The sequence below is a fragment of the Myodes glareolus genome, chromosome 10, assembly GCF_982192425.1.
Source record: "Myodes glareolus chromosome 10, mMyoGla1.1, whole genome shotgun sequence".
In the NCBI taxonomy this organism is placed as follows: domain Eukaryota; kingdom Metazoa; phylum Chordata; class Mammalia; order Rodentia; family Cricetidae; genus Myodes; species Myodes glareolus.
Window position 1 is genome coordinate 88,639,958 of NC_142035.1, and position 17,524 is coordinate 88,657,481.

The 17,524-nt window shown below is 36.2% G+C and overlaps 1 protein-coding gene across 1 annotated transcript in view; it reads right to left on the reverse strand.

The window, feature by feature from the left end:
• Nucleotides 1-17,524, reverse strand: part of LOC148120722 (uncharacterized) — a 46,570-nt gene that overhangs the window by 18,179 nt on the left and 10,867 nt on the right. Inside the window, exons 5-11 of the mRNA XM_087911395.1 lie at nucleotides 16,891-17,062; nucleotides 15,200-15,248; nucleotides 14,732-14,804; nucleotides 11,186-11,375; nucleotides 8,970-9,150; nucleotides 2,011-2,060; nucleotides 1,260-1,377 (exon numbers count right to left, since the gene is read on the reverse strand). Coding sequence (XP_087767521.1) covers nucleotides 1,260-1,377; nucleotides 2,011-2,060; nucleotides 8,970-9,150; nucleotides 11,186-11,375; nucleotides 14,732-14,804; nucleotides 15,200-15,248; nucleotides 16,891-17,062 — 833 coding nt within the window. The remainder of the gene's footprint in view (nucleotides 1-1,259; nucleotides 1,378-2,010; nucleotides 2,061-8,969; nucleotides 9,151-11,185; nucleotides 11,376-14,731; nucleotides 14,805-15,199; nucleotides 15,249-16,890; nucleotides 17,063-17,524) is intronic.

Below are 17,524 nucleotides of genomic sequence, written 5' to 3' on the forward strand. Positions count from 1 at the left end.
ATTAAAGGTCTTTGAGCCTATTATTCGTGATCCTACAGAAGCTGGATAGGAGGGTGAACCTGAAGAAAATTCAGGTAATTTTCCTCCTGGAGATTGGAAATAGACAAGAGTCCCAGGTAACCTCGGGTGCTTGTGGGGGTGGGAGGGTTGCTGGAAGGGGAGAGGGTTAGAGAGAAGGGAGCTGGGGAGGAATGGGGAATGCTCGGGGGACTGGGAGTGGGGGAGGGAGGAAGGATAGATATGGGATCAGGGAAGAATATATCTCAACTAAGGGAGTCAGTTTAGGGTTTACTAGAGACTTGAATATAAATAGGATCCCAGGTCCAAGGAGAGATCCCCAGATTGTTCTCTGGATAGAGCAGAGGGTGCCTGAACTGGCCTTGGCCCATAACCATGCTGATGTATATTTTGCTTATCACCATAGATCCTTCATCTGGCGATGGATGGAGATGGAGATGGAGACCCACATTGGAACACTGGATTTAACTCCCTAGGTTCAAACGAGAAGCAGAAGGAAAGAGAACGTGAGCAAGTAAGACAAGATCAGAGGGAACCTTCATCCGACGAGGGATGGCGATACAGATGGAGACCCACATTGGAATACCGGACTGAGTCCCCAAAGGTCCGAACGAGGAGCAGTAGGAGGAAGAACGTGAGGAAGGAGATCGGGACCGCGAGGGGTGCGATCACCCACTGATACAAGGGGACTGATCTAATGAGAGTTCACCAAGGCCAGTTGTCTGGGACTGAGCGAGCATGTAATCCAGCCAGATTCTCTGATTGAGGTCGGATCCTCTGAATGTGGCTGGCCCGGAGTCTTTCTGAAAAGCCATCGACAATGACACTGGGACTTGTTTCCTCTGCATATACTGGATTTTTGGGATCCAGTCTGTTTGGATGCTCACCTTCCTGGACCTGGAGGGAGGGGGGAGGAGCTTGGACTGCCTGCAGGGTGGGAGACCCTGACTGCTATTGGGGATGGAGAGGGAGGAGGAGAGGGAGTGGGGGGAGTGGGAGGGTGTTGGGAGGAGGGGCGGAAATGGAAACCTTTGTATTTTAATAAACTTTGAGAAAAAAAAAGTAATGAAAGTGTAAAAGTAATGAGAAAAGAATTAAAGTGAAGGTATTAGAAGGCAGATTAAAACATTCTCTATGCACAAGATTGTTTAACATTAAAATATTTTTAGGGAGATATTTCATATGTTTCCTAAAGTATTTCTTTTCATTGCCAGAAAGGGATTAACATGAAACTGACATACCAAACTGGGACTGGGTTCCAGGCCTTGGTGTTTGTCTTGCTGATGTTTCTGCAGATGTTCTATTTTCTCCTTTTGGTTCTTCACTGTAGCCACTAATGAGGTATTTTCTAGTTCTAACCTAAAAATATTCAACTATATTTTCACACACCAATTTTAAATGCCATGTTATTTTTACTTTTTAAGTTTTAGATGTCATACATGTCAAACAATATGTTTCATTACAAGATTTTCACAGAAGTTTATTATTATACTTTATTCTTATTTGCCATTCAAAAACCATCTCCTTCCCCCCTTTCCCTAATCCTGTGTTAATTCCTTCTTATTTCCCATTAGAACTCTCTATTCCTTCTTTCAGTCCCTTTTCTAATTGCTCACACACTCATTCTTACACACACAAACCAACACATAACATTTGTATTCTCATATGAAACAGTGACTTTATAAAAGAAATATGTCAAATGTCCACGATGAAGAAATTGTACCACTTTTGAGCTTTTTATAAAAGAATAAACAAGATGTAGGTACATAAAAATTACATATTTTTATGGTTGGTACTATTCTGGAACTAATATTCCACATAGTATATCATGGATGCAGAGCCATAATACACTATTGAGTTACTTCCCAAACTCTGTGTTGTGAATTTTGAGAAACATTTAACAGTTTTACGGTGTTTTTATATTAACTGTAAGTTAATACAAGTTTCATATTATTTATTTTCTATATAAATATATGCCAATTTAAAGTTTACTTGTGTAGGTGATCTTCCATCCTCTGTACATATTCTTTTTCTTTTTGTAGCTGAATGAAAGATAAAAAATAATTTAATTAATACTTTGATACAAATTGAGCCATCAAATACTTTGATATAAACTGAGCTATCATCTATTTATGTGATGAGGCTTTTTATAAAAATAAGGGAAGACCCTTTTATACACATACTTTATGGATGTTTTGATGCTACCACTACAGGTTTAATTTAGTTGTTGCAACAGGATTTTCCCAACCCACAGAGCGGGAAGTAATATGGCCTCACTGTTCATAAAAATGAACTAATGCTGCCAAAGGACTACAGTTCCTTACATTTCTATTTCAGCTTTAATCAAATATTGAGGCTGACAAAAACGAAAGGGGAAAGGCCCTTGTGGCCTTTGTGATTTTGATTTACAAGGGTTACACAGTCATTTTAATTTAAAAAAATTGTATATATATATATATATATATATACACAAATACATACATATGACCAAAGCTATACCAGCAATGGTAAATATTGACATAATATTGTGTAATGTATGGGTGTATTTAGGTGGCAAGATCACAGTTGTAAATGAAGACTATCTGAAGTGTTCTTTGGGAGCTTTTGTCTTTTATTTTCTTTATATCAAGTATGGAACTGAAAAAGTAGGTGAGGCTGGTTGGTAAACTCTCAAGAGCAATCCGTTGCTGCCTCTCCAGAGCCGTGATCACAGCAGGCACCATCATGTCTGTTTTTAATGGGTACAGGGGACTGAACATAAGTCTTTCTGCCTGCTTGTAAACATTTTGTGCTGTCTTTCTAGTGCCTGACATGAGATTTCTTTGCAATAATTAGATATTTTATTGAAGGATGTGAGCGAGGTGTTTAAACACTGATGCCTGAATGTGAATGTGTGAGCCTTAATCCCATCTTCAATTACTACAAGATGTTCGTTCTGAAACAAGTTTAGGTCCTGTCTCAGGTTTTATTAATCAGTAAAATGCAAATGGTAACCATATCTACAGCTCTTCAGTATTGAGAAGTTTTACATGCAATACACACATTTTTATTTTCGTGTGATACAGTGACGGAATTCCTCTATCTAAGCAAACTGATTCATTCTTAATACCATTAGAATAGTGAGGAAGATACATGTCCAGCTCTGCATGCAACTTTCACTAATTCCACTAGCTGATGGAAGCTTCATTCCTTTATTTTCTAGTACATGTATCACAACATAGGGATCTAGGTATCAGCTATCCAAAATAAGTTTCCCTAAAAAAAAGCTGCATACTATGTCATTTATTAACTTGTGTGTAGATGGAATGACCTTCAGAGGTAGCTAAAGCCACTGATAGGAAAGCATTGCAAGCACACTACAAAACAAGTTTTTCTTGACTCTTTACATGAGAAAAATATGTGACTACCTTAATTATTTACTAGTTTACTTTGCACTCTTATTCTGTCATATCAGTTTTATTTTTATCATTTTGTATAATTTCTTTAATACAATATATTTCAATCATATTCTTTCCCCTTCCCCAAATAATCCCATATTACATCCTACTCTACTATTTACCCAACTTCATCTTTTCCTCATTCACTCAAAGCAAAGAACACAAGAAAAACTGCAGACAAAAGAAATGGAACTCAAAACAGATAAAGGAAAATAAAATCAATGTCAATGTGATGAAAAATACCAAACTAAAACAGAAAGTGAACACACACACACACACACACATAGAGTCCATTTTGTGTTGGCAACTTTGAACTTTGGTTGGGCATGTAGACTGTTTGATATACTCAGTGACATTCTACAGGAGAGAAATTATTTTCTCTTCCCAACTATGTGTCAATCATTAAAATCTTTTTGACGATGGTGAGAATGTGTGCTTCCATCTGTTAAGTGTCGGAATTTTTTTCTGGTTAGAACCTGAGCAGTCTTGTGCATGCAGTTACAGTCTCTGTGAGTTCATATGTGCATAACCTGTGTTCTGTCTGGAAAATATTGTAGTTTATCCACCACCTCATTCTGCCTCCTCTTCTGCATAGGTCCCCAGTGTTGGTGGAGGGGTTTGATGAAGACATCCCATTTATTGTAGCTAGAAGCATTTTCTGTCCCACTGGTTTCCCTGAACTATTATTTTTCTGCTTACCTGTTTCCAAAACCACTTATGAAATAACCACTGTGAGGTTTATTATTGTTACAATTGTCTGGCCCATGTCTTAGGCTTATTATTGGCTAGCTTTAACTATTAAATTATCCAGTTTTTGTTAAACTGTGAATTACCATGAAGCTGTTGCTTACCTGTGTGGCATGTTATTCCCTCAGCGGCTATATGGAGTCTCTTTCAACCCTGCCTATTCTTTCTCTCTCTGTTCGGATTTCCTACCTGCTTTTCTTCTTCTATGCCATTGACCAAAATATCTTTATTCATTAACCAAATAAAACAACACATATACAGATTGACATCCCACATCAGTTTATGACTGAGTGCCCTAAAACCTCATTCCCTGTATATTTTCCAGTTGGGGCTCTCTGTTAATTACCATGCACTGTGAAAAGAAGCTTCTTTGATGCTCTCCTTATCTTTAGATGCTATACTTCTTATGCACATACCCCCTACACCAAGCCCAATATATATTATTTAGAGGTGTATTCTGTACATTAGAAAGTATTAATGTTTTCTTTGTAATTTGTTTATTTCATTTTACATAATAATAACCAGTTCCATGCATTTTTCCTTGAAATGGTAGATCCTTGTATTTTACATCTGGATAAAGTTCCTGTGAACACCATACTGTTTTACTTGTCCATTCCTTTGTTGATGGATGTGTCGTCTTTGTTCATATCTTGGCAATTGTGAGTAGTACTGAAACAAAGATGGGTGTTCAGGTATTGCTAGGGAGTACTAACTTAGATGTCTTTGGAAATATGTCAAGGCTGAGTCATATTTTTCCCTTGTGGTTCTGGTTTTGAGAACTGAGCTGGATTTTTTTACTCATTTAGTATTAAAATTCCGAACTTCTTATATTTTCAGTAAACTATCTCCCTCTTATATATTTAGTTCACATTTTTTCTAGCTCATTTGTTGTTCCTGTATTCTGCTCCTTTGTGCTAATCCTGTTGTCAATTCTCTCTAACATTTTTTGACCTATTGGAATTGGGGCATTCAAAGCCCAGAGGTTCATATTTGACATTGTGGTGATCGGTCTGTTTAATTGATTCATTTACAGGGAGAGGAAAATGAAGAGATTTTCATTTCCCTTCATGCAGATGTCCACTTTATGCAGACAGAACATTGTGTTTGAAAACATCCGCCATCTCAAAAGCATGGTTGTGGGATCTCTCAGTTAAAACAACAAAAAGTCTAAACAGGTTGTTATAGTAAACACAGGGTTCTGTCTACCAGTTCTCTGTAGACAGAGACAGTTCTTTGTTTCATAGTACAATACACTAAAGTCATTGCCAAAGCAGTGTTGGAATTAATATAGTTTTTGTGTGATTTTTTTTCTGTCTGGGTGGCTGGAAAATGAACAAGTAATCTCCTTCTACAGTTCCGTGTCTCCTATTTGATTACACTTTTCTACATGTCTTTTTGTGTGACAATCACATCATTTTGTTACTATGTCCTTTATTATAATCTAAAACCAGATATATTTTTTCAAGCACTGATATTAATGCTTTGAATAACTTTGGGTATTTTGTGTTTCCATAAGAATTAGGGGATAAACAAACCTAGTAAATGTACTAAACAAAAAAAATCATTCTGGGTGAAATATCCCAGACCCAGAAGGACAAGTTATTGGTGTCTTGCACAGACATCATCTGAGAAGCTTCCTAGTGTGAAAAATGGGAACAAATGCAGAGAGTGACAGACATTAGAACAGACAGTCCTGAATGTGGTGTCTCCATCAGTTCTCTCCACTCAAGGTTCAGGAAATCCCATGGAAGAGAAAGAAAAAATGGTACAAGAGCCAAGAGGATGGAGGAAATAAAGAAAACAAGACCCTGTATATCAACTTGACCAAATCTCATATGAACTCACATAAACTGAGGCAGTATGGGCAAGGCCTGTCCACGTCCTCTGGTTATTTAATATGTCTTTCAGTGTTTTTATGAGATTCTTGAGTGTGTGAACAAATTGGTCTCTTGTTGTACGGAGGCCACTTGTTTGTTTCCAAATTCCCAGACTTGAAATAACTACTCAGAATCTATGTTAATTAAATAACTGCTTGGCTAATCACTTAATCTTGTGGCTAACTAGCTCTTATATTTTTAGTTAACCCATTCATATTTTATATTTTATGACAAGGTTCATGGCCTACTGGCAAGGTTCAAACCAATGGCTCATGTCTTTTTCCTCTGGCAGTTACATGGCCTCTCCTTGACTCTGTCTATTCCCTTTATATATATTTCTCTTCCAGCCTGGATATATTCTGTTAAGCCATTGGCAGAAAGCCGCTTTTTTATTCATTAACCAATAAAACCAACACATATACAGAAGAACTTCCCACATCATTTCCCCCTTTCTGTTTAAATAAAATGGAAGGTTTTAACTTCAACAGATTGGCACACCAATGTTATCTGAAAAGTTTGGAGCTGATCCCAGGCGCCCACCTTGGGTCTAGATGTGTATGAGCCCAATTGGCATCAGTAGGAAACAAGCTGAAACCATGTCCACAGCTCAGCACTCACCACCTGGGCAGGCAGCAGAATCAGGTTTGCTAGGCATACAAAAGCAAGAGAGTGTAGCAGATTCCCAATGCAATACACAGAGATATTTCCAGGCCATGCTATGTGTTGCATGGCAGATTTAGCTTTTACTCAGATAAACATGGTTTATATGTTGCACAGTGCTTCCCAGATGTGAGGTGGTGAGAATGGCTCCCACCATGCAGTATCAGAGGCATCAAACATGATTCTATTCCCACAGAAGATGAGAACCTGTGGATTCAATCCAAGCTAGTGTGGTTTGATTGACCAAGATCCCCCAAAATGTTTCTGTATACTCCCCCCAAAATTACTTTGCCAACAAAAAGCAGGAAACAGTTTGAAAAGAACTATGCCCAAATCCCCAAATATTGCTTATAAATGTTTGCTTACATTTAAAGGAGAATGTGTTATACAGATAAATACTTTACATTGGTATGGATCTTGGTTTATTGATACAAATTTTAGGTCAATTTTTATATGTATATTTCTGTTCTTGATTAAGTTATTGATTTGTACAGGTCACTTAATAATGTAATGTATAATTAAGGAATATAGGTTAATAAACATCTATAATAGTCTAGCTTGTAGTCATGTCTAGATATATAGAGATATACTTCAGTTAGATATTCTTCAAACCTTTCAAAGACTACAGAATATTGTAAAATGTTTTAAAAACTTAGACCTTTCATGACAATGAGACACATCTGCTCCTGGCGGCAATCAATCTACTTTAAGAGGATGATAGACACTGAAGGGGCTCCTTATGGCATTGGTTAGCCATTTGGGCAAGAAACTGGTTTTGCCTGTACTGCTTGATATTATGCTGTATAAACTGAACATGCAGGACCAATAGAAAAATGACTGCTGAACTTGCATAAATGTGAGATGATTCATCGGGGTTCCTGCTTCATGAACGATTCTGCTAGACATTCTGAAGAACACTGAAGAAAGTGACTGACAAACTGCCAGTACAGGCAGAAGTATGTTTAAAATTTCCTGGTTCATGAAAAAGTCTGCCTGATACTATACGTCAGTACTCTGAAGATAGGGGCTAGCAATGATACAGAAGAACTTTAAGTGACTGTCCAGGTAGCAAGATGTCTCTGTCAATTCTAGAGTTTTGGAAGTTTCTTACAATATATTTTCTGTTAACTTAGGTAATATTCTATCCTTTTGGAATCTTTGATGGAGTTGAATAGATATAATTATAGTTTTCCTTAGTTATGAAAAAAGATAAAGTATATGTAAATATTGTAGTTGTCATTCTTGCTTAATACTTGTTTTTTATATGTAATTTTACTACATTAATGTTAAAACCATTTTTATTTAGACAGAAAAGCAAAGGTGGGATTCCTTTCTGTATGTTGTGAATACCACTGGTTAATCAAGAATCTGACTTGTGTCTGAAAGGGCCGAATAGAAGTAGGCAGGGAAAACTAAATTGTATGCTGAGAAAAAGAAGGCAGACTTAGGAGAAGTCATGTAGTCCTGCCACAGACAAATGTCAGATGCAATATGAAACTTTATCCAGTAAGCCACAGCCATGTAGAGATACACAGATTAATGGAATGGGTTAAATTAAGATGTAAGAGCTAGCCAGTAAGATTTAGAGCTAATAGACCAAACAGTGATTTTAATAATATAGTTTGTGTGTGGTTATTTTGGGTCTGGGAAGCCAGAAACAAAGATACCAGCATGGTAGATTTCCCAAGGTTTTCTGTGTATATACTAATTGTTTGCTATAGATGGAGCAGAGGGCTGCGTTCCCACCTGGATCCCAGATAGCTTACCCCTAAAATAATTACATGGAAATTGTATTATTTTAAACACTGTCTGGCCCATTACCTCCAGCCTCTAATTGGCTAACTCTCACAGATTAATTAACCCATTTCTAATAATCTGTATATCACCACAAGGTCTTGGTTTACTGGGAAGGTTCTAACCCAATTCCATCTTAGAGAGGAAAGCCATGGCATCTGCCTGACTCTACTTTCTTTCTCCCAGCATTCTGTTCTGTCTACTCTACCTACCTATGTTCTGACCTATCAGGCCAAGCAGTTTTCTTTATTAATTAACTAATGAAAACAACAGATAGATAGAAGACCATCCTACATCAGTTTACATAGTGATGAAACTGACAAAGGAAATTTTTTTGTTTACATATCTGTTAAAAATTCAAATATTATTAAATCAAGGCATATTAACATATTAGTGGGCAAATGTTGCAATACTATTTTCCTTAAAGATTGATTACCTGCTTTAACACCACATCTCTTGTTTTCTGACATATTTCAAGTCCATGTGTCCATGTAACTTGTCTGTTGCATTGCTCACTTCTCTCAGTCATCTCTTCTTCCTCTCTCAGATCCTCTTCAGACTCATTATAATCACAAATTATTTTGCTTATCAATTTTACTTGCTCTTTTATGACTGATCTGTGGTTAAATAAGCTAATCTTAGAATTACTCTAGTCAGAAAACAAAATGTTCATTTTATAAATTGGATGCTCATAAGTTGCTTATAACATTTCCAAAAGTTTATACACTGAGTTTTCATTTTACTCTATATTCTAAACTTTAAAGAAAAATACACAACCTAATATCTATGAGCATGCTTTTCATGTATCCATTTTACACAATTTCTACTTACTTTGCTGTTATGTATTTTATGAACAATTTAAGAATTCATTTGGGTAATTTTAATAGCAAGTAATGGTGATCATAATAATAAACATCAATATGCTTTTAAAAGAAAATGGCTTAAATTACTCTTTTTTCTCTTTAAGTGATAGAATTTAATTGGTTAATTTAACCATTACTTGAATACGCCTAAACAGAGAGATGCCTACTACATGTAAGGTACTAAGTTTGATACAAAGCATCACCCAAAATATGTATTAAATTTGTTAACAGATTAAAATAATTACTAGTAATGATATGAACAAGAATGGGTCCCATAGGCTCATATACTTGAATGCAGTGGAATTGTTTGAGCATTAGAATGCTTAAGGGGTGGCCTTGTTCAAATTGGTTTGGCTTTACTGGAGGAAGTGTGTCACAGAGGGTAGGCTTTGAGGTTTCAAAAGCCCGTGCCAGACCCAGTTTTACTTTCTTTTTTCTGCCCCCAAAACAGGAAGTACAGTTCTCAGATACAGCTTTAGCATCTGTTTGCATGACACCATGCTCCCTGCCACCATGTTCCAAGCCATGATGATAATGGACTAAGACTTTGAAATGGTAAGCAAGCTCCTTTGGTCATGGTGTCTCTCATAGCAATAGAAAACCCAGGACACCACTTAATAAGAATTCATCTGGCGATGGATGGAGATAGAGACAGAGACCCACATTGGAACACTGGACTTAACTCCCTAGGTCCAAACGAGAAGCAGAAGGAAAGAGAACGTGAGCAAAGACGGCAAGATCAGAGGGAACCTTCACCCGTTGATGGATAGAGATTGAGACAGAGACCCACATTGGAGCACTGGACTGAGCCCCCAAGGTCTAAATGAGGAGCAGAAGGAGGGAGAACATGAACAAGAAAGGCAGGACCGTGAGGAGTGCGTTCACCCACTGATACTAGGGGACTGATCTAATGTGAGTTCACCAAGGCCAGTTGGACTGGGATTGAACGAGCACGTGATCCAACCAGATTCTCTGAATGTGGCTGGCACGGGGTCTTTCTGAAAAGCCATTGACAATGACACTGGGACTTGTTTCCTCTGCATATACTGGATTTTTGGGATCCAGTCTCTTTGGAAGCTCACCTTCCTAGACCTGGAGGGAGGGGGGAGGAACTTAAACTTCCCACAGGGCAGGAAACCCTGACTGCTCTTAGGGATGGAGAGGGAGGAGCAGAGAGAGTGGGGGAGAGTGTTGGGAGGAGGGGCGGAAATGGAAACTTTTATAAATTAATAAACTTTTATGAATTAAAAAAAAGAATGATCATAATTTTTCAGGAGAAAAATTCAAAAATATTAATCAAAATAATTTTGAGCTTCTAAGTATTTCAACAAATTTCTGCATGGGAAACATATTAATTATAAAAAGTTCGAAATAGTGGAAATTATTCACCTCAATTTTGTTTCTTATAGAAAAATTTATGATACATAACAAAATGCCACATAAAATCCTACTTATCTAATACAAATGTGTAATTGTGGTAGGCTGGCTCCATATACATATTGCATTGGTATTTTAAAAGGCGTATGAATTCAGTTATCAATGCATGAGACAAAGAAATTAAAAATATTAATGATTATTTAGTGGATTTAATATTTCTAAAAATTTCTTCTGCCCTTTAAAAATAGAAATTTTCTGTTGCAAAATGCCAAAAGGAAACTAAGAAATTGTCAAAATCCATTTACCATCACTATTGCAAAATGCCAAAAGGAAATTAAGAAATTTCCAAAATCTTTTGCCAGTCTTCAGTATAAATAGAGTAAGTGTACTACAAAGGACTATAGTGTTATACCTCAGAATACAATTTATTTCTTTCTTTCCTACAAGATTTTCCTCTAACCGTGAGTTTTCTTCTTTTGCTTTAGATAATTTCTTTTTCAATTTAGCTTTTTCAAAGAGTAGTTGAGCATAGGTTTCCTTAAGTTCTTCTAAATCTTTATATAAATCAAATGTAGGTGTACTTTTTAAGGAGCTCCCAGGATCTGTATGAAAAAGAAAACATAAAAATAAAATAAATAAGCACATTCTATGATAAAACAGCACTCATTATACTAAGTTCTGGAGAAGAAACAAACTAGATCTCTAACATTACTCAAAGTCTAGCAATAGAGCAGATAAATATCCATTATGACTCCTGATAAGCATTGTAATAAAGCTGAGTTTTCATATCAACTAACAGAATTAATGTGCACTGAGCCCCATCACTAATTCCAGGGGGAAAGAGGGCTGAATATGGAAACAAAAACGAGGGCATACTTACACAGCAAGTAAGACACATCTATGCCAATATAGAGAACATACTGAAGTTTGAGCAATGTATTTCTGTCTATGATAGAGAAAAATGGACCATTGCAGGTCAGGGAACAAAGAGAAAGAAATTATGCTCCCTGTCTATAGACTCAGCACATAGGAGGATAAGACTGAAACATTTTCAGTTTTCATTCTTCTGGAACTACATGGCATGGACATGTCACAAATGAAAAAAAAAACAAACTTCTGGGTTTGTGGTTAAAATTATTGCCAGGGCATTTTCCCAACTCTCCCACAGCCCTGGATACCATACCAAACATTTGCTCAGGCTCCCAGCTCTAAGACGATGAAGCTGATCATACATTAAAACTAATGAAGTTTTGGCCAAGGGAATTAAACTAACAGAGAAAAGAACAATGGAGAGAAAGAATTCTGCATATTTGCAAAGGGTCCTCAAATATTTAGCACAGAAATGACCACAAGTGTTCCTGGGTCTGAGGTGAAAGCACCTGAAATGTCCACATAAAGCTACAGCCATGTTCACATAGTAGCAGGAAGAATCCTATTTGCTGAGCTAGATAAGTTCATAATTTACAGGATATTTGGCAGATTTTGTAAGTTAGACAAGGAGACTGAGGACAGTGAAATTCAAACATAAATTTGAATTGACAGTTATAGCCTGAACTGGGTACAAGCCTCGGACAGACCATTACTGCAATCAGCTGTACTTTCTGATAAATTAACTATGTTCTGCATGAACATTAATCCTGTAAACCACAGGGGAACCTGTGGTGATCATAATTCAAAAATTAGTTCCATTAAATTCTCGTTGAATGTTATGTTGTAATGTAATGTTTGTGAGACTGTATGGTGCAGCTTCTGATATAACTAGGAGAATCAGTATCACAGCAAACAGCGTAATTATTTGACTCTTGAACCATTTCTGTCCCCTCTTTCTCAATTGTTCTATAGGTGTACCTTTTTGGACTAAGGTCTATAACTCTATATTTTAATTGGATGTATGCTGAGAGTCATTTCGTTATGAAAGCTGCTATATTAAACCAGCATGTATATTTTAAAAATATCTTGACCTCAAAATTTAAGTCAATAGATATATTACTTTGGACAAAATGTTTTGCCTTTGTTCCCACAGGGAATGAGAGACTGTGGGTTCTTTCTGTGTTAAGAAAAATATGATTTGATTGAGAATGACTCCCTGAAAAATCTCTGATGGAAACGAATGACACTGATGATCCAATGTTTTAGAGCACCTCTGTTGCATTTTCCTCTGTGTTCTACATGCAGAACAGCTTCAAGACTGCTGGCTGATATGATCTAGATTCACAGAGTACTCCAGTCAGGGCTGGACTAAAATTCTAAATTTTCATGGGGTCCCAAAAAGATTACCAGTGACACCAATAAGCAGAAAATAGTCTCAAAAACTACATCCACATTGCCTAAAATTGCTATAGATGTTTGTTATTCTTTAAGGGGTTGGTTACAGGTTGTTATTGGAAATTGAAAAAAACTGAACGGGATGGTATGGAAATTGTAGAATAAATGGGTAGATTACTGAATCTAATCCAAAAACAGCTATTAATCTTAAATATTTTGCATTGATATGGATTTTGACTTATTGATAAAATTTAAAGATAATTTCATTATACTGTATGTATATCACACTCTTGTTTAAAGTTTATGTTTATACATCTCATTTAAAAATGTAATATATAATTAAGAAATACAGGTTAATAGTAATCTATAATAGTCAAAATTATAGTCATGTCAGGCATGTTTGCAAGATCATACATAGATATGTTTAGATAGATGGTCTTAAAACATTTCAATGATATACATAATATGATATTTAATATGTTTAACAACTTAAGGATTTCATGACAGTGAGACACTTCTATATCTGGTAGCACCAATCTACTTCAGAGATAATGAGCATCAAAGAAACTCCATGTGGAGTTTGTTTTCTTTATGGCAAAATATATGATCAAAGAAACTGCCTTTACTCTAATTGATGACAGCTATTGTACAAACTGGACAAGCATAACAAAAAAAAGGAACTGCAAAACTTTACCAAGGTAGGATAGCCCTTTAGAATTTACTACTTCACAGGAAATTCTGTCAGATATACTAGGTCTGTGGGCCAAAGATACATGACTGAACATTACTGAAGAACTTTGGGTGATTGTTCAGGTAATGAGATGTCCCTGTTGTTAGGTAAATTTTCACCCTTCTGGGGTCTTTGATGGAGTTGAAGACTAAATAGTTATAATAGTTTTCCCTATTTATAATATAAAGTAACTTAAATTCAAAACTTTAGACTCACTAAGACAATACAGATAATAGAATATTTTCTCTAATTTGCAAAATACAAATATACTGGATACTCTAACTGTAATTCTTACTTGATAACTGTTTTTGTTATATAAAATTTTACTTTGTTAAAGGTAAAAATTTTAATTAGACAGAAAGGGGCAAGTGCTGTGAAATGATCCTCTTGTACATTATAAAGATTTATCACTCAAATTGGCTTTTAAAAACTCTTGATTTGCCAGTAGGCAGGCAGAAAGTAACCAAACTAAAGATATTGGGGTTAGGGAAGTTGGAGTCAGTAGTCACCAGCCTGGGATGAAGATAGAAGAGTGAAATGTTTCCTAATCTAGCACTTAGAAGTGACAGTTGATTTTTAAATGAGAGACAAGAAAAATCAAATTTCATTCTTTTAAATAAATATATAGAAGTACATAGACATGTGACAGAGATTTCAGAAGATTTGGTAGCAAGAAAGATGGTTCTAGATTTACTGCTGGTTTATGTGGAGATAATGGTAACAAGACTCAAAAGTGTGAAGGCACAGGGAATAATCAGAGTCAGTAAAGAGGAGGCATTGGTCATGCCCATAGCATCTGACAAAGAGTATACAGTGCTTTCATTTTAGGTTAGCTCAAGGATAATTCTTGTATGAAGAGCATGACGACTCAGCAGGGCTCCACAGGCAGTTCCAAGCAGTGTGTGTACATGTATTGCAATACATAAACAACTTTATATTCATGCAATGTTATTGGAAACTCACATTCTGCTGAACAGGATCCAATTATTTGAGTCAAGTCAATAAGATCATGTATGTCTTTTGCCGACTTTGGGACCTATAAGATAAACAATACTGTCTACAAAGGGGATAATTCATCATTTTTTTTATAATCAGAGAAAAACGCACCTCTTGAAATTACCAATTTGCAAGGCATTTTACAATAGCTACCTTCTTAAACATTCAAATATACTATATTTAAACAACAAAAAAGTTCTACAGATTTTACCCTTCTTTTTCAGACCCTTTTTCTGTCTTTTAGCCTTGCCTGGAACCTATAAATGAGTACAGGTTAGTCAGGATCTAATGGCAATCCTCCAGCTTTAGTCTCGTGACTGCTGAGACTCCAGGTAAGCGCTATTACAATCAGCATTACCTAATTTTTCAATTAAATATTGTTATAATTTTGTAATATATTCCTGTATTTCATAAATATATTGAACAAATTAATACCTGTTTAAACAGCACCTTAAATTTTTTCTTAGGTTTGCTCTTTTTGTCCCTACAATAGAAAACATATTTTTAGATAAAATTAACACATAAAAAACTAATATCTAAAATGATTAGGTATTCATAGAATATGCCTTATAACTGTTTATGCCAATTTGTAAAGTTTTTATATATATACATACACACTATCACATAATATCTTCTATAAGTACAATTTAGTAATAAATAGAATAGAAAATGGAAAATAATTTCAGTGTTAATACAATTAAAAAAAATAATTTTGATAAATTTTCTGACAGTCAAAACAAAGAAATCATAGTAGTATGTATACTATGGAATATGAATTACCACACCAAGTTTATTCTTATTTTATTTTTAATGATCTTATTTTTGAGTTTACATATGTACATCATTTAACCCTTCAATATCCTCTCAAATCCTCCCCTATGGCTCTTTTTGTATTGTTACAAATTCATTGCATCTTTTTTGTTATTGTTCATGCATATATATGCATTTATTTTTAATATATAATTTTTGAAAGATTGCATGGTATCATGGGAACTACTTATCAATGAGTTCCAGCTCAGACGCCTCTGGGTCCTGCATCTTGAAGTGCATGGTACCTTCAGCACTAGAAACTTACCTCTGGGCAGCAGCCAAATGCAATAGCACTAGTCATGTTAATATTTAAAAGACTAAGATTCCTTGGACAATTCTGATCAACACCTTAAAAGAGGACTTCTCATGCGTGATCTTGGGGGTTTTGTTAGGAATTCTTTGGCTCATGGAAGGTAATTATCATCTCAGATGAAAAAAGTTCATTTTAACTCTTTATATATTTATACACAAACTTATGTGTAATATAGTTTTTCAGATATATAGTTAATTCCTTATTATTTTTTTTAGAATCCTTACTGTTATTTTACTGCCGCTTTTCTTCTGCCGTATTTCTCTTTCCCTTCCTTAATTAGAGGTCCCCTCTTTCTCATTGTCCTGATCTGATATCTTATATTCCACTATTCTCTTCATTACTAATCCCCAATCCTCCTACACAGCTGACAGTCCTAATTTACTCTCAGGTTTCTGAAGTTACTCCAGGATACATACTTACACCTGAACCCCAGATGGGAGGGAACATACATGGGCCCTTAATCTGGAGACATCTCACCCTTAGGACAAGTATTCAGAAAAAATTTCCTTGTTTCTTGTGCATGCATCTACACACACATTCAAAGCCTGTATATTAAACATTCTTCAATTATGTTTAATATGTATCACATTTATGTGCATCTTGTCTAATTTACCTATGATATATTATCAGAGTGTTTATGGTTATGCTTAAAAACATTTTTTTCTATTCCAAAAGAGGCCATCCTCAAAGTGAAATTGTTAGATCAAAGTTGTGATATTTTTTAAATGAATCATTGTTACCATATTATGGCTTAAAACTGATATACATACTGGTTTCCAAATTTCTTTTGTCTCACATTTGACACCCAGGTTATAATATTTTAAACAAAATTCATCAATGTTAATGGTATACAATATTACCTAATGTTATTTGTCCTGGTTTGCTTGTTGGCTGTCCAAGATTATCCCTAGACAAACCTCATGTTGGACATGGACATTATCAAGAAGTAGAATTAATGTACAGGGCAGGAACAATACCTCAGTTCAGTTCTTCCTAGCCTTACCCATCATGTTTCTCTGTCTCCTCAACAGCAGGATGCAGTTTTCTACCTTCTACATACTTTTTTCTCAGTCGAATAAATCTGTTTGTAACAGGAGTAGTGGGTACACGAGAAGGAGCATCGGGAAGATCTGCTACTGCAAGAGAACTTGCTGCAGTAGTTACAGCAGGAATGCCTGGAAAAACAAAAGCAGCAGTTAGCAGTAGCTGCGGCGGCAGCAGCAGCAGCAACAAGAGACACAGCAGCATGAGTAGCAACCGCAGCAGCAGTAGCTGCAGCAACAGTAGAAGGGGCTGCAGCTTGTGTGATAAAAGGAGGAGCAACACAAGGAGCTACAGCAGCAGCAACAGAAACAACGAAGGCAGCTGCTGCAGCAGGACCAGTAGCAACAGCAACGGCAGCAACAGCAGAAGCAACAGGAGCAACAGTGGGAGCATCAGAACCAGCTGCTGCAGTAACAGCAGCAGCAACCACTGCTGCAACAGAAGCAGAATCAATACTAATAGAAGTAGAAGTCACAGAAGTAACAGTGGCAGTGGCAGTGGCAGTGGCAGCTGCGGCAGCAGCAACAGCAGCAGCGCCGGTGTCTGGAGCAGCCGGGGCCGCCGCAGCAGCAGCAGGAACAGCAGCTACAGTC